Raw genomic sequence first — 27500 nt, forward strand, 5'->3', positions numbered from 1 at the left:
TTGCTTTATAAGATATAACGATAAAAGGCATCAAATTCAACATACATAATAAGTTGAAATAAGAGAGAGAGATTTCTAAAAATAGAACAGTTCATTCCAGTAAGTGTAAATAAATAAAACAGTCAGTAACAGTATCCTGTCAATATAATATATATAAAATATCGTAACTAATTTATTGCAAAAATGGAAGCATATAAAAGATACTTAAGTCTCGCAAAGGACTTAGAAATACCCCAGGAAAGAATATTTTCATGGTGCGAAGAGAAAATAAAAGAAGAAAAAGAAGAAAGAATTCGTAGAGAAGAAAATGAAGAAAGAATTCGTAGAGAAGAAAAAGAACACGAAGAAAGAATTCGTAGAGAAGAAAATGAAGAAAGAATACGTAGAGAAGAACGAGAAGAAAGAGTCCAAGAAAGGGAACTAAAAAGACAAATCGCTTTAGCAGAAGAAGAAACCAAAAGGACCCAAATGATGCTGGAAATTGAAAAAACAAAAACCGGTCATGAAAGAAAACATAATAATAGTGATGAATTTTTCGTGAAACTTCCACGCATGCCAACATACGATGAACGCTCAGACTGTCTAGAATCCTTCTTACACCGATTCGAAGTTCAGGCTAAAGGTTATGGTTGGCCAGAAAGCAAATGGGCCACAGCCTTGATTAACTGCTTATCTGGAGAACCGCTAAAAGTTTTCTATACCTTAACAACTGAAGATGCAGATGACTATGGAAAAATTAAAGACGCTCTACTAAAAAGATTTAGATTAACGGAAGATGGTTACCAGGAAAGGTTTCACACTGCAAAACCGGAAAGTGGAGAAGACTTTAATACATTCGTGAACCGAATTACTCAATTTCTAAATCGGTGGCTTGAGTTGGCAAACGTAAAACAAGACGACTTTGCAGGCCTTTACTATCTCACGCTGAAGAATCGAATCTATCAAGCTTGCAACCCAGATTTAGTCGCATTCTTTAAAGAGAGAAAGCCAGAAAACTTGGACAAATTAAAAATCTACGCAGAAAACTTTAACAGCGCACATCCATTGACACCCCTTAGCAGAACATTGAAGGAACCATACTACGCTGCCGCTGCTCAGAGTCCAGGTACACCTAAAGTTCAGTACTCAAATAGAACGAGCCGATCAATCACTCGGAACACGCAAGTGAAACAGGATGACCATAGTAACAAACCATGGAACAAACAGTTCAATAGAGACCATAGCCGACCCTATCAAAACAAAACAAGAAATAGCACTGACAATAATACTGAGTATAAGAAAACCAACAAACCTATAATTAAATGTCAATATTGTGGAATGAAAGGCCACACAGCAGACAAATGTTACAAAATCGTGGGATATCCAAAAGAAACTGCAAATGCATCACTCCAAACAAGTGTAAATAATCAGACACGAGTAATGTCAGGAGAAAATATAAATGTGTATTGCGTGAAAGGTATGTCACTTTTAACACAAACTCACAAGTCAGGATCGCTATTTTTTGTGAAGGCAAAGCTAATGGAACTGATTGCAAGATATTGAGAGACACAGGATGCAGTACAGTAGGAATAAAAGCATCTTTGATCAATGACGAAGACAAAACTGGAAAAACGGTACAATGCATCACATTCAGTGGCACAGTCGAAACCTTTGAAACAGCTAACGTGTACATAGAACACGGCGTCTAAACTGCACTATAAATCTGACCGTTTAGTTTCCCGCTGTTCCGAGCGCCGACGCAACCTCACCCGACAGGTAACCGGGGTCAACAGCGGTCAGCCGATATCAATTCCCAGAACGTAGATTTGACGTGCATTGGGTGATACCAATGGATGATTTCCGTACCAATTAACCTCACGATCTTCGTGACGATGCAATTACACCCAAATGCAAAGAATTCTCGCAGACCTCCTCTTTCCATCAGTCCAACTTTTATTTCAATACCTCCAGTACTTATTCCACAAGCCGTGATTCAAATTCACCTATTTTTCTATAACATTTAAATAAAATTACTTGTAATTACCTCAGGATTATAAAAAAACGTTGCTATAAACTTCAAATTTTTTTTGGTGTGATTCACAAGGCACAAGTTTTACTACGAAATGAGGTAAGTTTCATTTACTCTTCAGTTTTCATTATTTTGTAACGATTATTTTTCCGCGGTAGGTCAGGTAATAATGATATTACTTCTTTAGCCTTGTTATTGAAACGTAATATTTCGCTGCGGTTTTATTGTTAATTAGATTTTTTTTCTTTTTTTTTTCAATGATGAGTTAATTTGATTTTTAAATTGCATAATTTAAATTATCTTGCTAATGTTTAATTTTAAATGACATTGTGTGTTGGGCCTCAACTTAGCTCAACTGCTAGAGCATTAGACTTACGTGTAAATGATCCAAGTTCAATTTCAAAATATGTTAGAATTTTCCTGCTCCCCCTTCTTTCACCAAATTGGGTGAATATGGTTTTCTTGTTCCAAATTTTATGTACGATGTTATGTATACATGGATATGAGAAGTAATACAGAGTGTTTTAAAACTCATTTTAGTCGTTTATTCACTATATCATTTCTTACATCACTCAGTCAATTTTGAATGTTCTCCTACAGCATGGACCACACAATTGGAAGTCATAACCAAGCAGTGAATTCATTATGTAGGACATGTGGTATGATTTGTTTAACACAGAAAGAGAAACGTGCCCGCAAGAAACCATTTAAATGTTCAAATTATTCTAATGACATTCTTTTAGTTTATGGGACTGACACGGCATTGGACAAGCAAGGAACACACTCAGAATTTATGTGTAAAAAATGTTACACGGCTATGGGAAATGTGAAAAGAAGGAACAGTTCAGCAGCTCTTAGAACGGTTAGAGGAAAGTTTGAAAAATCCAAGGGCATTTGGTGTGCTTATGATAATTGTAGTCCTTGTTCAGTGTGTAAGCAACATAAAATACAGAGTATGGGATTCCTTGGAAATAGCAGCAATTTACATTCCAGTTTCCTTCAAACAACTAGCATTACATCTAACGCCATCCCAAACACTTCCTCAATAAATTCACCAACAGCCGACGAAACCTTAAACACATGGTCATTACAACACGTGCAAACTGAAATCACACAGATAGGTAATATAGCATGCACGAGTTTAGATAGCGCACACACAAACCAATCAGCACATCAAGTATCAAACCACTCTCTATTATCATCTCAGTCAACATGTACATCAACACAGATCACAGACCAAATCTTTCCATCTACCCCGATTGCTACATCAACACCAGCAAAAAGGAAACAAAAAACAGACAGCACAACATCACCGATGATAAAGAAATGGACAACCGTTAGCGACATATTGAATAGGTCACACAGTACACCATTATCTAATGATGAGGAAAAACTGACAACAAAATTAATAAAAAGAAAGCTCTACAGCCAAGCAAATGAAGGTGTAGTTAGTTGTAAAACTGGAGGACAGCCCTTTCTTCTACACAGAATAGTGAAACAGAGACGCATTTCATCAAAAGCTAGCAACACAACAAAACGTAAACGTAAGCACATCATACAGAATATTAGACACAACATGACAGGCTTTACACAGCAAGACTCCGACGTACAAATTGCATCAGAATTAAGCTCAATACCAATACAAAGAAGACAACAAATAATCACACAGTCAGCGACAGAACAGAAACTCACAATTAATAAAGAAAAGATCTTAGTCATGAAGGAGGCACTAGGACTGAGTTGGCGTCAGGCAAGAGTATTATCCCGTCACCTTAGAGATGTTGGGATTTCCGTTGATAACGAGAACGCTGTTAGGGAGCTAGGAAAAAGTATAGCATCTGATTTCACACAAGTGAGAATGAAAGAGTTTAGTTTGAGTGACACGTCTGATGGCCAGGTACCATTCGGGAAGATTGACAAACTTGTCAACTTTGTGGATAACCTGTTAGATGGATATGATGCAAATGGTGCATTGACATGGCATGATAACACGATACCAGAAAATGAAATTTGGCTTAAACTTGGAGGAGACCACGGGAAGAATTCAATGAAAATGACATTACAGATAGCAAATCTAGAACGACCCAATTCACAGAAAAACACTAGTGTAATAGCAATGGCAGTTATACAGGACACACACAGCAACATTGACAGATTTTTAGATGAAATTAAAGAAGACGTTAGACAGCTCATGGTCCATTGTTGGCGAGGAAAATCAATTAAAGTTTTTCTAAATGGAGACTACGATTTCCTCTGTAAGATATATGGCATTTCAGGACCACAGGGCACATTTCCATGCATCTTTTGTTTGATGCCTAGAAGATATATGAACACAGATAACAGCACATCATCATTTGAACAACGAACCCTTGACATATTACACAGGGATTACAACTCTTTCATATCACAACACAAAGGTGACAAGAAGCAAGCATCTCAACATCACAACTCCATTCACGCACCCCTACTAGACATCCAACTGGACCAAGTCTCTCCTCCATATTTACACATACTTTTAGGGATAGTTCTCAAGCACCACAAACTGTTAGAAGACGCCGCCCAGTCTCTCGATAGACGCATTGCTACACAGCCAGACACATATCTTACAAGTTTAGGGAAACTAGTAAAAACCTTTGGCAGTTCTTGGAAGGAATATCTAGAGATACAAGAAAAAATAGAAGAATTCCAGGGCTGCCTTGTTTTTGCAGAGACAAATAACGACAGAGTAGAATATAATAACAAACTCCAAAACGCAGAGGAGAGACTTTCAAATCTCATGCACGAGCCACTCACCCTCAGGGATGGTCCTATTGCCTCTGAATTGGACAGAATACTTAACCAGCACCGCATTACACCACAGGCTTACCACAGCAGGTCATTCATTGGCAACCACTGCCACAAATATTTACAAGAAAAAGTCTACACACAACTCACACTTACAATTATCCAACAAACAAAGAACTGCACCCACGACCCACTCATCATTGACGACGCATGCAGTGTTGGATTAATTTTCGACAATATAAACAAGGCCTATAGTCATGTGCACAACTTTATTTCACACACAAAACCGATCAAAGCAGACACAATCCAATATATTCAAAGCGCAATAAAACATTACATGGATACATACAGAAAATATTTTCCAAACAAAATAATCCCAAAACAACACCTCCTTGAGTACCACTGCATACCACACATCACTCAATATAAGTTTGGACTTGGACTTCTTGGAGAACAAGGCACAGAGAGCTGTCACCAAACAACAGCAAAATTGGAAAAAAGAGCATCCGGCATTATCAATGATATGGATAAAATGCGATTTGTCATCAACGCAATGCAGTTAAAGACCAGCCCCAAACTACACTGACGAGTTTGAATGCCCGTAGCGGATATATTTTTGCTGAGGACTACTATGTTTTTTGTGAGTAGAAGTATTTACATCTTGTCTTTATAATACTTAAAATTCAGACAAATCTATAGCAACGTTTTTTTTTCTCTAATTTTTTTAATGTAGCACCCACTATATTCTTTGTGTAATTTGTTACCGTTCTTTGATAACTTATATTGAGAAATCTAGTAATACTATGAAAAAATAAAAAACACACAGTAAAAGTAGAAAATATAAACTTTTATACCAAGTAGTGATATTTCAACTCATTCAATATGGTTGTCTGACAGACAATAAAACAAAACATTGTTAAATTGAGCGAAACGGCAATCCCCGTTAGGTAAATTCCTCTCGGTGATTGACCGCTCACCGTGACCGGGTCAGCAGGTGTCAGGAACGGGGTACTGTCTCAACTAAACTGTTATCGTTATGTACGCTGTGAGAAACCCCATATTATACAGGAATAGTGGAATGCTGTATACTTCCCAACCCCGTCGCTGATGTTATTGTTGGCAATATAAAAGGTCTTAAAGACAACCCAACAGATGTAAAAGAATGGTCATTAACCCAAGAAACAGCTTGTCTAGCAGAAACAAGAAAGATGACTAAGACAACAGAGAAGCCAATGACTATTTCTCTAGAACCACAACAATTTGACAGGAACAGGTTCATTGAAGAACAGAAAAAGGACCCGACTTTAACTTCATATTTCAATATCGCAAACAAAGGGACGAAATCAAAAGTTGAATACATCATTGAAAAAGATATTCTGTTCAGGTTACATAGGAAAAGAAACAAAATAGCTAAACAACTGGTCACGCCGAGTATTTACAGAAACAAAATCCTTGGAATAGCGCACGATTCAATAACTTCTGGACATCTTGGGAGCTCTTCCACTGTAAGGAAATGCCTTTGCGTTTTAAGGCGCTGTAGGGAAATACCTGTGGTATGCACGACTCAGGACATCCAACCTTATCTTGATTTATTTCTTTTGTCACTCTAAAACGTGAGGGTGTAGCATTTCCGTCGTGTCTTAGAGTCTGATCTTCGACATCCCCAATTTAATCCCTGACGTTATCGGAGCTGCGAATGGCCATTGTCTCCATAGACCATGGTTGACTTCGTGACGATCCATCCATCGTACGCGCTTTGTATTCATTTAGGGGTGAACACCCACCCCCATTTCGCCTCGAGTTTTTTCCATGATTCATGCGAATAGGGATGGTAAAGATAGTGACTTTTAATTTCATCTTCAGTTCTGCTGTAAGTCCGTGGTGGAGAAGGACGTTTTGTATTTTCTGTTGTGAAAGTCCATAGTAACGTTCTATCACGGCCTCTAACTCCTGTCTCTGCTGTGAGACAGTATTACCAAACAGAAATTAATGTTGTTTGATTTCTTTTGAGTAGTGCTCTGTTGAGATCTGGCCTTTCTTTAACTTTTTTGTGACTTTACCTGACCATCAAGTCACCTTTATGTGACTCATTGTAACATCAATGAACATTGACTATAACGTATAACTTTTAGTAACAAGAACTGAAACCTATTACTTAATGAACAAAAACAAGAACTGAAACCTGTTACAAAATAGACATAATTACATACTGTGACCTATACAGGATTTGAAAAACAATCCATTGTTTGATAGCAGACATTGTCTGGAACCTAATACATTGGTACTGTGTGTCATTCATCTGGACATTTAGCTCATCAATAACCCACACTTGGAATAACACACAGGCAACTACAGCACGTAGAATATCATCTTCACACAGACGGAGATAAGTTGGGGACCCTGAGGTCATACAAACTAAATAATCATGTTTTTCTATCATTATTCATATATCATTTAGCTTTATATTCACATCATTCAATTCTATCACCAACACATCATATCTGTCAATCATTAGTTTCATCAATATTATTTTGACATTTATCCTTTTATCACTGACTAAATTATCAATATCATAATTCTACTTAGAAGCGTCATCTTGATAACATTCATTACATCAACATCATCATCATTATCATCATCCACCATACCATCTTGATTCATCTGCTATATTCAATCATATACATTTCATTTATATCCAGCTCATTACATTAATTAATAAACACTTCATATCATATACACTTAAATCTCGGACTTGTTGTGTTCATAATTTGTGAATCTTTGGCAGTCAGCCTCACCCCCCTTTTTATTTTTTTTCTTATATACGTGTCGCCGTCTGGGTCCGAACCGTGCACACTCGTGCCCTGACCGTGTGACATAATTTGGTGGAGCTGCCGGGTAGGATATCTGATTGCCATTGTTTTTGCATATTGTGAATTGATAAGTTTTGAGACACACATACATCTATACACACCAAGAGTAATTGTATAATTGCAGTTAAGCTAGCACTTCGCCACGAGCTGTTTTAAGGACGAACAGTTTTGAACCTAGTTCCTCTTCATTCAAATATATTGTTTCAATCGATAACACAGGTTATATTAATCTTGTTACACCCCCCCCCCTCCTCCTGTTTCTATCTATTATATAGATAATCCACTTTAATCGCTCTAAACACCTCTCCTCATTTCATTGTCATCCACAGTCTCGGTGATTATTCAACCTTATCAAAGTTATTCTTTTGCTCTTCCCTATAGCGACGCCATTGGCTGTCTACGTTTTCTCTTTTGATTTTTCATTGCATAACATTTTAGTTTACTGCCGTCTCTGCCGACATTCCAGTTCCAAACATGAGTACTAGCATTGAAAAGTTAGCTAAGATTGGATCATCTTTGGGTCTCTCCGGAATAGATTTGAAAGACTGGATAGAGAAGACTATCAAAGATGAAGACGACAGAAACACAGAGAGAACTTGATGCAGAGGGGGCAAGGGCGGAAAGAGATATCGAAATTGAAAGAGAGAGGGTTAAATTAGAGACGGAAAGGTTGCGGGAAGAAGACGACAGAAAACAGAGAGAACTTGAGGCAGAGAGGTCAAGGGCGGAAAGAGATATGGAAATTGAAAGAGAGAGGGTTAAATTAGAGACGGAAAGGTTGCGAGAAGAAGACGACAGAAAACAGAGAGAATTTGAGGCAGAGAGGTCAAGGGCGGAAAGAGATATCGAAATTGAAAGAGAGAGGGTTAAATTAGAGACGGAAAGGTTGCGAGAAGAGGCAGCACTGATAACTTTGCGATTGGAATTGCAGCAGAGGAAAAATGAAGGCAGGGAAGAGGGAGCAATCGGAGGTCAGGCGGAAAGTACTAGTCACATGAAAACTATTAGACTACCAAAATTACCACCTTTTCATGCTGCCAATGATCATCTCCACGACTATCTTCAAAGATTCGAAAGGTATGCGCGAGTAAATGGATGGGAGGAGGAAGATTGGGCCACCCATCTCAGCGCTCTCCTTACTGGCAACGCCTTGGAAGTATACAGTCGCCTATCCGACGATGAGTCCAACGACTACTCTATCCTGAAGGCAAGCCTCCTCAAGCGATATAATTTAACGGAAGATGGATTTCGCGAAAAATTTCGCAAGTCAAGACCGGAGTCGGGAGAAAGCATTGAGCAGTTTAGTAACCGGATTAGCAGTTACTTCAGTAAGTGGGTGGAAATGGCAGGAAAGAACAAGGAAGATGCCGGTGACATAATTGACCTCATTATTAAGGAGCAGTTGACGGACATTTGAGGGCGAGAGCTGCTCGTGTTTGTCAAAGAAAGAAAGCCCACAAATGTGAGATCAGTCGTGGAACTGATCAGTCAATTTATAGATGCTCACGGCTCAGCAGGTGCCTTCACGAGATCAGCACCAATCAGAACAAGGCAAGAGATGGACTCGAATCAAGTAAGGCCAGAGAATCTCAACCAAAGAGAATTAAGCGGACCGCCTAGGAACGGTCCAGTCACATGTCACATATGCAAGAGAGCGGGACATATTGCCAGAGATTGTAGAACAAAACCCGGACTGGCCGCAGTAACGGTCAGTATATGTGACTACTGCAAGAAACGGGGGCACACTTCGATAGACTGCCGGAAGAGGCAGTTTGATGAGAAGAGGCTACAACCTCCACAGGTCGCCTCAATGTCAGCACCTAACTACACTAACGAAGATTCAAAACAATGCAGCCATGGGCACATGCAACTAATGTGCGGCTGCACACTCCCAGTAACGTCGGCCTTATGCCTGGGCCACGAGGGACGAGACAAGAATATGCCGGTAGCCAACGGCTTACTAAACGGCCGACCGGTGACTGTGCTCCGGGACAGTGGATGCAGTTGTGTGGTGGTCAAGAAGGGCCTAGTTGACGGCAGTAGCAGGGGAACACGGAAAGTCCCGGTCCTACTTGCTGACGGCACTGCTAGAGGGACCACGACGGTGGACGTCACCATTGACTGTCCATATTTTAAAGGTGAAGTCAGTGCGGGGGAAATGGAACACCCACTATTTGACGTCATCCTTGGAAACATACCAGGGGCGAAATGTCCTGGTATGTGTAACAAACGTTCTGTGCGAGCAGTCGAGACACGAGGCTCAAAGCACAAGAAGACGAAGAAGTTAGTGACGTTACCTGCCCCGAAAATTGACGTGACGCCTTCATATTTAAAGGCTCAACAAGAAGCTGACACATCAATAGCTAAAGCTAGAGAGTTTGCAAGCAGCGGTGAGAAGAAAATCACCAACAAGATAAGTAAACAGTGGTATGCATGCGAGGACGGAATCCTGTACCGCCACTACACTTCGCCCAAGGTACACCATGGAAATCCAACGAAACAGGTGGTGCTACCGAAGGGACTGCGTATCACAGTCATGCGGCTCGCGCATGAGGGTGTCTTTGTTGGACACTTGGCGGCCAAGAAGACAACAGAACGCATTCTAGAAGCGTTTTATTGGCCGAGCATTGGACTGACGTGCGCAAATTTTGTCGTTCATGCGATGTATGTCAAAGGTGCGTACCGAAAGGTAAAACACAGAAAGTTCCCCGTCAGGAGATGCCCTTAATTGAGACTCCATTTCCGCGTGTTGCTGTCGACCTCGTGGGGACGATCATGCCGGCATAAGACAAGGGAACCAAGAACCATGGTCCGGACTATTCAGCCAGGCAAGCTGATGAAGACATTGCTCAGGCATTTCCTGGTCTTTTAGACATAATCCAAGATTTTGTCTTAAGTGGGGGGCTGTAAGGAAATGCCTTTGCGTTTTAAGGCGCTGTAGGGAAATACCTGTGGTATGCACGACTCAGGACATCCAACCTTATCTTGATTTATTTCTTTTGTCACTCTAAAACGTGAGGGTGTAGCATTTCCGTCGTGTCTTAGAGTCTGATCTTCGACATCCCCAATTTAATCCCTGACGTTATCGGAGCTGCGAATGGCCATTGTCTCCATAGACCATGGTTGACTTCGTGACGATCCATCCATCGTACGCGCTTTGTATTCATTTAGGGGTGAACACCCACCCCCATTTCGCCTCGAGTTTTTTCCATGATTCATGCGAATAGGGATGGTAAAGATAGTGACTTTTAATTTCATCTTCAGTTCTGCTGTAAGTCCGTGGTGGAGAAGGACGTTTTGTATTTTCTGTTGTGAAAGTCCATAGTAACGTTCTATCACGGCTTCTAACTCCTGTCTCTGCTGTGAGACAGTATTACCAAACAGAAATTAATGTTGTTTGATTTCTTTTGAGTAGTGCTCTGTTGAGATCTGGCCTTTCTTTAACTTTTTTGTGACTTTACCTGACCATCAAGTCACCTTTATGTGACTCATTGTAACATCAATGAACATTGACTATAACGTATAACTTTTAGTAACAAGAACTGAAACCTATTACTTAATGAACAAAAACAAGAACTGAAACCTGTTACAAAATAGACATAATTACATACTGTGACCTATACAGGATTTGAAAAACAATCCATTGTTTGATAACAGACATTGTCTGGAACCTAATACATTGGTACTGTGTGTCATTCATCTGGACATTTAGCTCATCAATAACCCACACTTGGAATAACACACAGGCAACTACAGCACGTAGAATATCATCTTCACACAGACGGAGATAAGTTGGGGACCCTGAGGTCATACAAACTAAATAATCATGTTTTTCTATCATTATTCATATATCATTTAGCTTTATATTCACATCATTCAATTCTATCACCAACTCATCATATCTGTCAATCATTAGTTTCATCAATATTATTTTGACATTTATCCTTTTATCACTGACTATATTATCAATATCATAATTCTACTTAGAAGCGCCATCTTGATAACATTCATTACATCAACATCATCATCATTATCATCATCTACCATACCATCTTGATTCATCTGCTATATTCAATCATATACATTTCATTTATATCCAGCTCATTACATTAATTAATAAACACTTCATATCATATACACTTAAATCTCGGACTTGTTGTGTTCATAATTTGTGAATCTTTGGCAGTCAGCCTCACCCCCCCTTTTTATTTTTTTTTCTTATATACGTGTCGCCGTCTGGGTCCGAACCGTGCACACTCGTGCCCTGACCGTGTGACATCCACATTGAAGAGAATATCCGAGAATTTCACATGGCCTGGAATTACTAAAGACGTCCGAGAATATGTGAAATCGTATGACACATGCCAAAGAAGAGTCGCAAAAGGCAGAATACCGAGATTGCCATTAGAGACAACCCCAGTTATTGAAAAAGTTTTTCAAAAAGTTGCAATTGACATTATAGGCCCTTTAACAAAATCAGATAGAAACCATACACACATACTAACACTAGTCGATTACGCAACCAGGTGGCCAGAAGCGATAGCATTGAAATCAACTACATCGGATCACATAGCTGAAGCATTGATGACAATTTTTACTAGAATAGGCATACCAAATGAGATACTGTCGGACAATGGACCCCAATTTACATCACATATGATGCATGAAACCATGAAACTCATGGGAATCCAACACTCATTCACAACTCCCTACCACCCCCAAGCAAATGGTCTTTGTGAAAGATTTAATGGCACTCTAAAGAATATGTTAAGAAAAGTGTCAGCAGAAAAACCAGATGATTGGGACAGATACTTACCAGCAATCCTATTTGCATATAGAGAAATACCCCAAGAATCTACAGGCTACTCCCCATTTGAGTTGATGTATGGACGATCACCTCGCGGCCCGATCAATATAGTAGCCGACATTTGTAAAGGGAATGAGGAGGACAATAACGAAATTATGTTTGCTTACGAATATGTAAGAAACCTGAAAGACAGAATAGAGGACACATGTAAGCTAGCACAGGAATCCGTCACTAAAAAAGCAGAGAAATACAAGGAATACTCTGATCGCAAAAGCAAATCAAGAAAATTTGAGATTGGTGACAAAGTATTAATACTCTTACCCGATGACTCGAGTAAACTTTTAGCTACATGGAAAGGACCATTCAGAATAACAGCAGTAAAATCTAATGTTAATTACGAGATTCAAATTAACAACACAACAAAGACATTCCATGCAAACATGCTAAAAAAATATTTCGATAGAGACAGATCATCACAACCAATATTTAACCATGTTGAAGCTGCAAATGTAGGATTAATCATCGAAACTCACAGCGATGATGTCGAACTACAACACACCCCACAACACGGTAACTCTAAAAATAGTACAATTAATGACGTCACAATCAATCCTCAACTAAACGAATGTCAGAAACGAGAAATCAGGTCATTATTAGAAAAGTACCAGTCAGTCTTTACAGACGCACCCGGACATACAACATTAGTGGAACACGACATAAAGTTAACCACATCTACCCCTATCAACGTGAAAAACTATCCTATTCCATTTCACGCACGAGAACAAGTTGAAAAGGAAGTTAAGGATATGCTAGATACAGGAATAGTTAGATATTCTTCAAGCCCATACTCATCACCAATAGTAGTAGTGAAAAAGAAAGACGGATCGATAAGGCTATGTATCGACTTTCGCAAATTAAATGAAGCAACAGTGTTTGATGCAGAACCAATACCAAATCAAGAGAATTTATTTGCTGCCTTATCTCAAGCAAAATACATGACAAAATGTGATCTTTCTAGAGGATACTGGCAGATTCCACTGAAAGAATCATGTAAGAAATACACAGCATTTCAATCACCATTAGGATTGTTAGAATTTAACTATATGCCATTTGGATTATCGACAGCCGCATCGACATTCCAAAGAATGATGCGTATGTTATTAAAAGACATCCCGTCTACACTCTCATACTTCGACGACGCATGTATTTTCTCAAACTCATGGACTGATCACATGACAACCTTAGAATTAGTGCTTGAAGCATTAAAACGTAATTCTTTAACAGCAAAACCGTCAAAAACAAGCATTGCATTTTACAAAATTGATTTTCTCGGTCATTCCGTTGGTCATGGGACACAGACACCCGAGACAGAAAAACAAACAAAAATCGCACAATTGCAACCACCTAAGACAAAAAAAGAAGTACGCAAAGTACTTGGGCTCCTAAATTTTTACAGGAAATACATTTACAACTTCGCGCACATCGCGACAACCGCTAACAAATCTGACAAAGAATGGGTCACCGAACAAAATTGTTTGGACAGAAGCGTGTCAGAATAGTTTTAACCAATTAAAGGCATTACTCTGTTCAGAACCAATTCTTAAATTACCCGACATGTCAAAAGAATTTGTTGTAAGAACTGACGCGTCTGATAAGGGCATCGCAGGTGTACTATTACAGGAGCATGAGGGAACTCTAATGCCTTGCTTATATGCAAGCAGAAAATTATTGGACAGAGAATCACGATACTCTGTAATAGAGCGTGAAGGACTGGCCATCGTCTTTGCTTTAAAGACATTCAGCAGATATCTACTGCTAAAAGAGTTTGTGGTCGAAACGGACCATAAACCACTCACGTACATAAGAAATAACAAAATGAATAATAGTAGAGTACTAAGGTGGAGTCTATTTTTGCAAAATTACACTTTCAGTATCTCTCACATACCAGGCTGTGAAAATATTCACGCCGACCTACTTTCTCGATTAGTGTAATGACGTGAGAAGGGTATAACTTAACCTCTCATGCATACTGTTAGTTACCTCGAAAATTATGCCAAATCAGAATGCACAATTTCGATAATTTTATTAGTAAACATGATGACCCAACTTAATGTAACATTGAGTATTGTTTGGATATATATACCATACCCATTCATGATTTGGGAAATCTTCTCTTTACTATTATTGTTATGAATTTTCACTCATTTATGATTAATAATTGAAATGTCAATATTCCATTTACATTTTCATTCATTTCATTCAGTAAATTACCTTCATATCATCGACTTAAATCATGCTTCATTGCCATCACTATTGTTTATCACAATGATTTGTAATCACATTGCCATCATGTTGTTCATCACAATGATTTGTAATCACAATCTTTCATTGTTATTGTCACCCATTCATATACCTACGTTAATATAAACATTTCCATGTCTAGTTAATAAATAATTTAATTGTAGCACAAATCATAACAATGGATTAATGCTAGAGTATCATGATAGTAAATTTACTTCCGTTTGTAAAATCTATCTTTCCCATAATGGTTAAAGAGTATATTTTAAACGTGGGTGGGGGTGTCACAGTAAAGGTTGTTCACAATTATCTTATTAAATTTTATTTTATTAAGAACTGAATTCATCTCACTCCAGTTATATTTCGGTAGGCTTAGATAAACTTTACCTTCTAATATTAGATCGTCTTTCCTTTTATAGCCTTCCCTCGAATTAATTTCTAATTAGTGAATACTTTTCGTTCTACATTCTGTCACGTAGCCACTTATTATAAAAGCTGATAGGTCTAACATTTGACACTCACTTCTCTCCACAATCTATGCCGGACGGCCAGTCGCTCTATTCCTTCTATATACTGTAAGATTTTTATCTTTTGGGACTTTGTAGATATTATATCTACACCATTAAGACGCCGGAGCTTTTAACTTTGATTGTATAATCTTCAAGGATCAAACGAGCCCGCTGTCAAAGGATTACATATTAACCCATTACCAATTGCCTGGAAGTGGAATTTTACGAGTCCGATCCTGTTATCAGAGGAATAGATCATCCAAGCCCATCAACTGCCTGGAAACGTAAACTTACGAACCTGACATATTATCATAAGTTACGTAAAATATTCATATCTCTATTTGTAACTGCCACGATCACTGTTTATCTCTTTTAATTAAATTTCATCATTATTTTTATTTCATTGTAAACAAATCGTTAATTGTTTTTCATTTATAGTAACTAGTAAATTCTGGGGCCTCATTCTACATATATCTTTATGCATAGTCGAGTAGCTCTTTACTCACTTGAGACCATGACACCCCTAGTCTAGGATGCTAGTCTTCATAATAGTAGTCCACAATTGTTGTATGTTTAATCCAAAGGTTGTAATGCAGTAATTTGTTAAGTTTCTTGTCACAAGTTGCACAATTAAAAAAAAAAAAAATCAAATCCAAATCGCAAAAAGCCGGCGACGTTTTTTTCGGTAATCCAATCGGCCGGGGGGGGGGGGGGGGGGGTGAGAATAGAGGCAGCCAATAAAATCTTATCAGTCATTTCATATCATCTTGCTTTACAATAAAATTTCAAAGAAGATAATGAGAGGCAATAAGTACGATATGTAATCGCTGACCCGGGGAATTGCTGAAGCCGTGAAATAAAGAATTCTAAGCCGGAATTTATGGAAGTTTTGTAAAGGTAGGGAACCACTATTTTTTTTAAGTCGCGCCTCTCTAATATACCCAATCCCACTCCTCACCTCTCGTAGCTTTTTAAAAAGATTCAGTCTCCTTCGCCTCTCTTCCATCGACAGCCTACCAGATTCAAATTTTAGCAACTTTCTGCTTGGTGTTTTTAATAAAGGTGGTCCATCATGGAGCTATAAGGCGTTTCTGGACAGTGTTAGAAAACACTATGTGCTTTCACCTGGATCTAACCCAAACCTCATAAACTGACTAGGGTCAGGAAAAAGAAATGTCAGCTGCACCTTCCTTTGTTTGTAAGGCGAGTGTTCTGCTAAATGATGCATGGGGACTGTTAGATGTAGTGCCAGTTTAATGCCCTCCTCCTCTTCCTCCTCCTCATCATCATCGTCATCATCATCATCATCATCATCACATTATCACTACTGTCATAATAATAGATCCTTTGAAGGAGGTGTTCGCTTTTACTTTGACATGGTATCATTTTTCTTCGGTTTTCATGAAGTGAGCAGTAACAACGATGTGATGCTGTGACTCTCTATTTTGAAAACGTTCCTGTTATTGTAACCGGGTAATCAATGGACGACGAACGAAATTTACTCTTGCTATTAAGGGCTAACCGAGAACTGTACAAGAAATTTCATTGAGTCCAATCACCTCCCAGATAACCCAAACGCCGGTTCCGATAAAGCATTGAGCTTCAATACACTTCAATAACCCAGAGGCAAGCGGGAGGCGTCACGCTGTAATAAATGTTATATTCAGATGATTTCAACTTACCTTTATAACCAGTTTGTAAAAATACCCAAATCCTAACACGTGAATATCGATGAAGAAATCAAATAGTAAAATTAAACGATTGGAAAACCACAGAACTAAAACTATTTGTGGATTGGGATATGATTGAGGTAGCACCACGCCTTATTCTCATTGCGTTGACAAAGTTAATATTATGTGAAAGAGGGATTGTTTACGTCTGGGTGCGAAGCAGCAAGGGAAATCACTCTCGTCTGGTGTGTAACACTTCGATCAATCATCAATGACTGAACTCAAGTGTCGCTTAGTTAGCAGGTAGAGAGGGGTTGAGATCGATACATTTAAAAGCGTGAGTGGTTCAATTAGGGGAATGTGTTTAAAGACTGGCAATAGCACGAATAAATGTAACAGGTGTGTTGATATGAAGGTAAGAGTTTGGGGGTAACTGAGCACTTAATCATGGTAACGGTACAATTTATTTGGGTAATTTTTAGTGTTAGTAATTTGGAATATTAACCCATGCCCAGCTGTATCTATTCGTTTGGTATAGTAGTCGCCCCCCCCCCCCCAACATCCTAGACGAAATGAATCTTAAGTCGCATTTTGGGGGACAGATAAACTTAACTGGTTTGTTTTTTGTTTTTTTTTCCTTAAAATAAAATAAAAGCCATATTCCACCTCAGCAATTAAAAGATATTATTCCAGTTCAGATTATAAACCGATCTATAAAATGTGAGGATTGCTGCAATGGGAGTAATACCCCCCCCCCCCAACAAAATATATTTATAGTTTAAAAAAAATAAAAATCCACTACAACCACAATTGCGCATTGCTTTGTCCAACACTTTTATCGTTTGTTTGTTTGGTTTTTTTGTCATTGTTGTTGTTTTTGTTTGTTTTTTTCCCTCCTGTTTGTTAGTGTCTGTATGATTTATTGTGCCACTTATTCCAGGCAAGACGTTTCATCACTCAATCCCATTTAATTCGATCACTTTCATCTGATACCTTTTCATATGCCTATCTTCCTATTTTCTGATTTAATCGCGCTACACAGTAAGCATCTTTATCTAGTTTGCGAGATAACCAGATCACAACACCAGATTTCACGGGAAACTAGTTTATTTTAAATTTCTAGAAAAGCGAGGAGAATGGGGTCAACTAATCAACAACGAATTGGTTTAAATTCTTATCATGACCACTGTACTTACAGCCACGACCACATCACACTCCTCCCGTCCGAGGAACAACATAGTCTTGGGCAAACGGAACTTCTGACCATGGGCGTCCACCAAATACCAGTGGTCTTCAACCCCGGATTCCTCTCCCTCCTGGAAATAAATAAATAAATAAAAACCAAGATTCAAGGAACCTGACAGTTCGAGGGAAACATGAGAAATGATTAATGCGTTTTAAAAAGAAAAGATAAGGGTATAAGCGGTTGGTAAATCAAAAAAAAAATAAATAAAACGGTGTTCATTGGCTATCGGATACATTCTGGCGAAAAACTGAGATTCGACCAGTGGGGTGGGTGGGGGGGGGGGGGTTGGTGTTGAAACAGAAAACAGATAAGACACATAGATATTTTTTTTCATGGCCACTCAAATTTCAATCACTCCTCTTACCGTTTACTTTACCATTAACAATCAATCTTGCCAAAAATGAGCGATCATTACATAAACCAACTGGATTTTGATGTAATATACCTAAACTTTTGTTTTTGTTTTTTGTCTTATTTGCTTGTTTTTGTTTTTGTTCATTTTTTTTGTGAGTCTTGAGAAAGGGGGGGGGGGGGTGGAGTGTTAAAGCTTTGAAAGAAATAAGATACATAGATATTATTTCCATGACCACTCAAATTTCAACCACTCTTCTCATTGTTTACTTTACCATCGACAACCAATCTTGCCACAAAATGAGAGATTATTACATACACCATGGCCAACTGGATTTTGATATATACCTACACTTTTGAACTTAAAACGTAAATATTTGACATCTACTTATTAAGGTCAGGTGGAATTCAAAAACACTGAGGAAATATTCTCAGCTTGTTTATTTGAGTAAATAAAAAGGCCTCCCTGAAATTGGATTAAAGCACAAGGATCACGATCAGTTCGTGACCCACACAATAAACGCAGTGAAGGTTTTCAATTGAAATTTCTTGACATATATTTATTCACTGTTTCTTTTCAAATTGTTTTTGCACAATTATTGGTATGTCAACAAAATATCTTCACCAAGGGGTCCACAGTCAACTATTTTGGTTGCTACCAGGCTTATCGGGAAGAATTATTTTAAAAAACAAAAACATTTCATTGTTTAAAACCAACATTCGATTGACGGTTTCCCTTGCCGGAGGGACAATAACAGTTTGTTTCATTAATTCGTTAAGAAATGCAAATTCTTTCAATTCCATTTGCATTTCTATACGTGTCACCTTTTCAATAAACCAACTTGTTGTTGCTTATGATATTGGTTAGAGATATTACGTCACACTTCGGCACCCGAAACGAAAAATGGGAATTGTCTTTATTTTCAATTTTCATAAAGATGTGCGAATGAATTGTATTAACTCTCTCAAAACAAGTCAATTATACTCCAAGAAGCTGATTCTAGATCAACTGAATATGACATTTATCATAGCGTGACGTCTCTTTCAACATTATGATTAGATATGAATGCCTCAGTGGTAGGTACAACTTTTAAAGAATGATATAAAAGCAACTTAATGAAAGTCAAATAATATCGTTAACAATTATAATTATAATAATGAATAACCGAACGGAAAGGTACCATAATGAATTTGAATTTACATAACCGATTATTGGCAGTTTCAAAACTAGGCCCAGAGAGAATGGAGGGAAAACGGCAAAATAAATGTGCAATATCACTATTCTTAAAATCGTTTAAAAAGAAACCATTCACAAAAGAAAAAGCCATTGGGATACCATTTTGCTAGACTTATTTGAGGTATTATTACGCTAAGGCAATTGAATCCGTAATGCCATGCTGTTTACACTAGTCCTAATTTGTAATTCACAGAGTGTTTTCCTTATTGACATGTTTTCGTCTGGACATATTATATTACACCACTAATGAATATGAATAACCTTTGCAGTTGCAAATCAGCAACTAATGAATGCCTTTTTTTCTTTGAGGATCTTTTTTTTTTTATGTTGGACATCGATCTGTCGTAAAGCATTTCTTGTCAGAACTAACATAAACCAATCACAGTTGAATGCAGAAAAGTGTCAGAAAAAAACAAAAAGATAAACAAAGCACGCATTTAATATTGATCGACGACATTCTCTTCAAGTGAGAGTGACTCAAAGTTAGTAAATTTAATTTCTTATCTCCCTTTCACCCTCGTGAAAATGATTTGAATGTGTTCAAGTTTCTTTTGAATAAAAGTTTGATAGTTCAACACGTATGTGGGTGAGAGTTGGCATGTGTGTGTGTATGAGAGAGAGAGAGAGAGAGAGAGAGAGAGAGAGAGAGAGAGAGAGAGAGAGAGAGAGAGGGCGTGTATGAGCTAGCGCGAGTATGTCTTTGCGTGGATGATATGAACGGAAGGGCACAGGGGAGTGTTCTCATGTTCATTGGAATCTGAATAAATAGGAAATTATAGGTATACAAAACATGTGAAATTACCCATCACATTTTTTTAAAGCACTGATCACTCCACAAGACGGAAAGACCACAATGAGAATGCCTTAAGCCAATAATACTCTTTTCAGGTCGTTTACTATCAATGCAATAAAGATTCGAACATCAGGCAACCAGGTGGCAAATTTTGTGATAACAATATATCTCTTAAAGTATCGAGAATAGAGGACGTTTCACTCGGAAACTCAGGAATTGGGTGCACTCGTAGACATAACGTCCCCGTGAGTTAAGATAAAGTCTGACAGGCTGAGATATGTCGAGATAGTGAAATGTGCCACCTTTTTAACACCAAGCAGTCCTATGCTGCATTCATGGTGTAGTGATCCTAAATACCCCCCCCCCCCCCCCCCCCCCCAAAAAAAAAAAAAAAAATCCCCTCGAACAACTGTACTTTTCTGTAGGAAGGCAAGTGTAAAGATAATGAGAAGTTTGAAATGCAATTGGCATACTTACTCTACTATCTATCCCAAATCCAAATAATGGCATTTTTAATGGAAACCCAAATAGCATTCTGGTGAGAAATCGACGTTATGTAGTGTGTTTATCTGACGCAATGATGCACTTTCGGTACATTTCTACGCTTCAAATATTATTGCTTTGATATTAGACCATCGTCATTTTAACGCAAAGTGCTCGCTCTACAACTACATGGTTGACATGCTGTGGCCTGTGTCGACCAGACGCTCTTTCTTTAGCCAGAAAGCAATCCGTTTAACCTATCAAGAATAACACTCCGATCTTAAAAAACAAATATACATATTTGAACTCAGCAGGTCCAAATTAACAAAGTATACGCGTAAACGGCTTGATTTTAAAGCGTATTTATAAGGGTGTGTGTGTTTGTGGGGGGGGGGGGGGTATTTATTGTGATAGTTTACATGGGTAATGGATGCTTTTTTTTGTCCGATAGATAATGTTTCAGCATGGCATCGAGGTCTCGAAAATTAATTGATCTGAGTTCAAAAGTTTAATCAACATCATCATCATCATCATCATCATCATCATCATCATCATCGTCATCATCATCATCATCATCATCATCATCATCATCATCATCGTCATCTTTACTCACGTCACCACCAGAATCAATATTCCATCCACCAACGCTGCGATTTATTTTGTTTATTTTAATTTCTATTTTCTGCAGTTCACTTCACTTTCAGGTCGCCGGGATTATTTCGCGGTACACCTGTGTGGTGTGGATTGCACCAATACTTATCACGAAGAATTGAACTACATTCTTTAAAAGATTTAATTTCAATACTTGGTATTCATCTTTCAATTTGCATTTAGCCAAAATACTGACAACATTCGCTTGCCGGGTATAACGTACCAACACACAAAACAATGTATAACCTTAGACGTTTATAGTCTGATTGCTGAGAACTACTCATAAAAATGGCTAGCTATAGACAATGACAAAGAGCTGAATGACGTCAATTTCGTTCCTTTTATATTTGAGGGCAAATTTACGAACGGTAATAAAGTCAAATTTTTTGACCATTAAATGTTCAAATGGCAGAGCCAACAAAATAATTTTAATGCCTTGAAGTAAGAATTGAACATTTCATATTATTTATCATGATGGTTAACCTTGATGTGACAGAATTAAAGAATTTTAAAGTATTACGTGGATCAAAATGTACCTTCTGTTTTATAACCTTCTGGGTTAATTTTTCAGGAAGTAATTTTTGTCAATTTTCGTCCCTCATTGTAAAGAGATTTTAGAAGACATCAATTCTTTGTACGTATCATGATGATTTTAGTTTGCTAGGGATGGTTATGGCGGAAATCATTGGGACAAGCATGGTTTCGTCACTCAGCCATAAAAATATATTAGTTATAGTTATGGGAATAAAGCAAGAAGTTACATGCAGAAGCATGTGGGCTATTAAATGACTACAAGACAATGGTGACTGTGCATATTTCCGAAGAAAAAAAAAAATTTTTTTATTATAATAGAAATAAACGGCCATTATGCTTTCGCCTAAGGCTTCTCCAGAAGACATTGACTCAAAGAAGCAAATTATGTGAAAGATATAGCGCATTTTGAGTTACGTGGTTTTGAACAACAAATAAACACATTAAACACATTCTTGAAATATATCTTTAAAATATTGGGTCAACAGATCATATTATTATTGTAATGAACGCGGGGTATCCATTGAACAAATATCTGACTATCATTGAAATGTAAAGTGAAAATACTACCTAAATGTCGCAGTAAAACTTTCACTTTTAACCATCACTCATCCAGGAGACATCGATCTCGAATAATGGAATACGTCTATACTATATTACAGGTAAAAATGAAATACGAAATTATAGGGCAATTAAGACGCAATAGGTCAACCCTTATCCTATGAAGCAAAAACAAGTAAAAAAAAAAAAAAAAAAAAAAAAAAGGAAAAAAAAAGAAAGAACACCTCAGACATTCCTTTTATCGACCTTGGCTAACATTACTACAAATGGCACCAAGTTTACCCGGGTTAGTAGCGTGGTTTACACGGGCAGTCGCAATTTCTTACTACTCTTTAGATAGAACGCGACTATATGGCAATTTTTTTTTCACAAATCGTAAAAGCCCAACGCGTACAGAATTCGAATAATAATAATTAAATATAGAAAAGATCCTCTGATTAATTTTGCATTTGTCAGGATATGTTTATGTTCTGATGTAAAGATTACGTATATTACATGTTATAAGAATTCTATAACGCACAAAATAAAATATGAATGAAACATGAAGAGCTCTTCAGATATATTTCTTTTCACAAAACCTAATGGGGTTTTAATAACCTATATGAAGGGCGCAACGACCTCTATATACACCGTCCGTATATTCTATAACTCTCTTCGACTCGTGTAAACAATTCAATGACAGCTAGTAATGTTTAATCTACAGTAGGTAGGATTGATTGAGATAAAATATATAGATTGAAAAATGCATGTTTAACATAAGGGTAGAAATAATGGCAAATAAATAAACGCGGCATGTTTAATGGACACTAAAAGGGGACGGGGGACAGAGTAAAGAGAAGAAGAAGAAGAAGAAGAAGAAGAAGAAGAAGAAGAAGAAGAAGAAGAAGAAGAAGAAGAAGAAGAAGAAGAAGAAGAAGAAGAAGAAGAAGAAGAAGAAGAAGAAGAAGAAGAAAAGAGAGAGAGAGAGAGAGAGAGAGAGAGAGAGAGAGAGAGAAAGAGAGAGGCGGGGCGGGATGAGAGGAGAGAAAGAGAAGGAGTGGTATGCGATGAAGAGTAGAGATCAATACGTTGACCAGATAAAACTGTTTTTAGGTGTGACTGTCTTTTTCCGTTTGGAAAGAAGGGTGGCTGAAAGCATGCTCAAAGCCTCTTTCCTGTGAACGTATGGCTAATTGTAAGGGAAATGGCATTATCCCTATTCATTTTAATTCTTTTTAATTTTATATATCAGTTGGGGGAAAGTACAATATTTACATAACACTGGCTTTAAAAGAACAGTGTGAAGCAGTCTTTGCCAGACTCGTCATTTCTCCTGCCACAAACGAGCTTTGATTTCCATTAAAATGGATAAGCATGAAGAGATCAAATAAAACATAAACAAATCAAAAGTGGATGGATAACTAAATAAAGTTATCAATATGCTTCTTATCGGGGGTTTTTTGTCAGGAAGGGGATATGACTGCATATAAGCGTTTGTTTTGTTTTTGCTTCCCTATAGAATTCGTTTGCTAAAGAATGAGATAGGGCCATGGACATTAGAACACCTACAACAAATTACATTATAGTGATTAAACTAAATCTTTATGTGGATATCTAGGTAGTCTAAGATTCAGGTTTGGTAAGTTGGTAAGCAGGCATTTCACTTATTCGTACATGAATTGGTTCATTTCATTTTTTTAAAAAAAAATACAGCCTATATATTTTGACCGTTTGCAAAGAAGAGATTTTCAATCTTCTGATCGACCAGATAATTGTTTTGACGACCTAGTTTAAGACCAGGAATGCCTATTGGACAAAACATGAATGCTGTACCTTTATTTGGATTCCCATTCCATTCGTAAAATGGCTCGAAGTTCGAATCTAACACCTGTGTTACTCAAGCATCGTTACAAAGAGGATATTTGTAGTAAAACATGTTAACCCCATTATTTTGGGTCTCTTTCAATCATTGAAGATCTTGCTCCGATTGATGGTGATAATAATGCTATAGCATTTCCCTTCGTCATTTGGGATAATTGTACAATGCTAAAAAGAATCAAACAGATGATAAACACATAGTTACGTAACTATAAAGTAAGCGACGATATCACAAATAAGGGGTTTGATCATTTTAAAATTTGCCCAAACACTAAGAATATCGCATTATATTTGTATGGGCAGCAGAAGTACTTGACGGAAAAATCGTTTCACTATGAACAGAATGGCACCTTATAGAACCCTTTATTCAATCATGTTTTTACTCGTGATGATGACCTTTGAATTTCGATCATCAGATATATAAAAATTAAAGGTGAAGTGTACTTAAGGAAAATTAGTTGGGTTAAAAAAGAAAAGATTCGGTAAAACTGTAGATAATTTTTTATACTAATGACATGATCACACACAAAAAAAAACAAAAAAACTATATGTACCAACCTGTTTTTCAACAGCCAAAATAAGATGAATCTTATGTTTGGGTTGGAGACCGTATTTTTGATGAAGTTTTTCCAGAAGGCTTTGGGCCTTAAGGCGAGTTTTATCCACCATCGTGCCTACCGATCTTACACATTATATTGTCATATCCACACCTGAACAAAGATAAATCCACTTGTCCCACATTCACTTTGAAAATCCACAAATAGTACTAAAATCCTTCCAGCCTTCATCCAATTCGATCACCAAGTCTTTTTTAAAAGGTTCGTAAAATTGCTATTCAACGCATTTGGTGATTCTCTACTACAAGAATATCGTAATATCAAACTCCTAATCTCCAACTCAACATTAGAACATAAACATAACTGTTTACACACTACAAGATAAAAAGGTATATGAAATATTTCAAGTTATTGATACTGTTAATGAGCTATCAAATCACAATATTACATTCAATCCCCAAGCATGAACACAGCAGTGAAGACAGCTTGGGTACCAAAGTATTATATACGCAAATGATGTACTTACGCTGAAGTTATACAATCATCTCGCTCCAAAACCAACCACTCGCGTCAATTTTTCACTTATATCAAGCATATTGACACTCAATTACCGAACCATCGTTTTCGTCTTTCATTCCTTTGATGTATTATAAAGGGAAAAGATGTCCAACAACCTCGAAAACTGAAAAAGAATCTACTTGTTTGCAGTCTTTACAACAGACTAACGTTTCAGGGTATGCATGTTTTCTTTGTTCTGGTTGAGCCTTTGTTTAGTTTACCAGTTAACGGGATAGACACGTATTCAAAGATTTGGCCAGAAAACTCGTCCTTCAAATATCGATCGATTTAAATTACCTTCACCTTGGCAAAAATTCTCAAACCTGGGACCTGTTAAAAATGGTACATACTACAAGAGCAGTATAACCAAGAAAATGTAACTGTCAGTAGCTAATGAGGGTAATGACAATTCATTGAAACATGTGGCTCGAGGATTAAAACACTGAATATCGATTGGCTGTATAAACTGTCATACTCTGAAAAAAAAACACAATTTGAAAAATTTGGCCAGAAAACTCATCCTTCAGATTTCGAGTGATTAAAATAACCCTCATCTTGCCAAAAGCTTTCAAACCTGGGACTTCATGAAAGTCATTAAAGTCTCGAGTTTTAAAAACAATCAACAATCGATATTTGAAGGACGAGTTTTTGGCCAAATTTTTTAAAACACGTTTTTCAGTGTACGGCAGCACACGACAGCACACTGGGTTTGTGTTGAAGTATGACCTGCAATATCCGATTAACTAGGGTGATGGTAGAAACATTCATAACTAAAACTAATGGTGGTTGTGAGGAACGTCACTAAGCCCAAATGACAAACGATATTAGGCTTTTATTGCAAAACAAAAATATTTTCATTCAAAGTAAATCATCCCGTTGAAATTTGAATGCGAGGTCGTAAAAATCATGTTGTAAGTATTACATCCGAATAGAATGATCTAATTCACATAAGCCTAAGTAACGAACATAATGTTCACAAAGACCACACAAAAATGAAATGAAGCTTGATTTTTGCCAAAATACCTGACTGACTGACTTGCGCTATGAAAAATGAAAAAGTTCCAAAGAGAAGGGGGAATGATGACGCTCACAATAAAAAAGTGAATGTGTCCTATATTACGTAATATGCTGGATAGTTTTCATATCAAAATTGAAATCCCACACGCTTGTTACACGAACAGAATACATCCATTTTGTCATAGTTGCACTAGAAGTATGAAAACAATGCAGCAGCTGCTTCTCGAACCAAACGACTGCCCGCCACGTATTCAAATCGATTGTTGAAACGAAAAATAAACAAAGTGAACAAAAAAAAAAATGGTTAGCGGTAACACGGATGCCCTTGTATGTGTATATTGTACCTTTAAAATATAAATAAAAAATAAAAATAAATTAAAAACTTCTACTGCATTGAACTTCAGTGGGGCCTACTTTTAAAATCTTTTTTTTTTTGGGTGCTAATTTTGTCTTGGCATATTCAATAAGGTTCGTTGCGCCATAAAATGAGATGATCCTCAATGGTCTGTAAACAAATATCCTGGGGGGGGGGGGGGGGGGGGGGGGGGGTACAGGTTAACACGGCAGTTATATCATATCGCAGCAATCCACATTTCCGCCCTATGTCAACAACTGATCTGTAGGTGGTGGTGTATTTTGAAAAAGACATTCCGAACTTTCAGAGCACGATATATCCATTTAACGATATAATAATCATCATAATAATAAGAAG

General features: G+C 37.5%; 1 protein-coding gene across 11 annotated transcripts in view; it reads right to left on the minus strand.

Annotated features, from left to right (window-relative positions):
• The window catches only part of LOC144973295 (uncharacterized), a 164476-nt gene that overhangs the window by 104322 nt on the left and 32654 nt on the right, over positions 1-27500 (minus strand). For 5 of the 11 annotated variants that reach the window (XM_078915621.1, XM_078915641.1, XM_078915633.1 and 2 more), the window contains exon 2: positions 18143-18262. In XM_078915621.1, the coding sequence (XP_078771747.1) occupies positions 18143-18262 (120 nt within the window). Of the gene's footprint in view, positions 1-18142; positions 18263-25214; positions 25588-26794; positions 26970-27500 lie in introns of those variants that run through there. The other 6 variants (XM_078915582.1, XM_078915626.1, XM_078915568.1 and 3 more) reach the window with 3 other exon arrangements.

The sequence above is a fragment of the Berghia stephanieae genome, chromosome 1 (genome assembly GCF_034508935.2).
Source record: "Berghia stephanieae isolate SIO BIC M18660-M18661 chromosome 1, UCSD_Bste_1.3, whole genome shotgun sequence".
In the NCBI taxonomy this organism is placed as follows: Eukaryota; Metazoa; Mollusca; class Gastropoda; order Nudibranchia; family Aeolidiidae; genus Berghia; species Berghia stephanieae.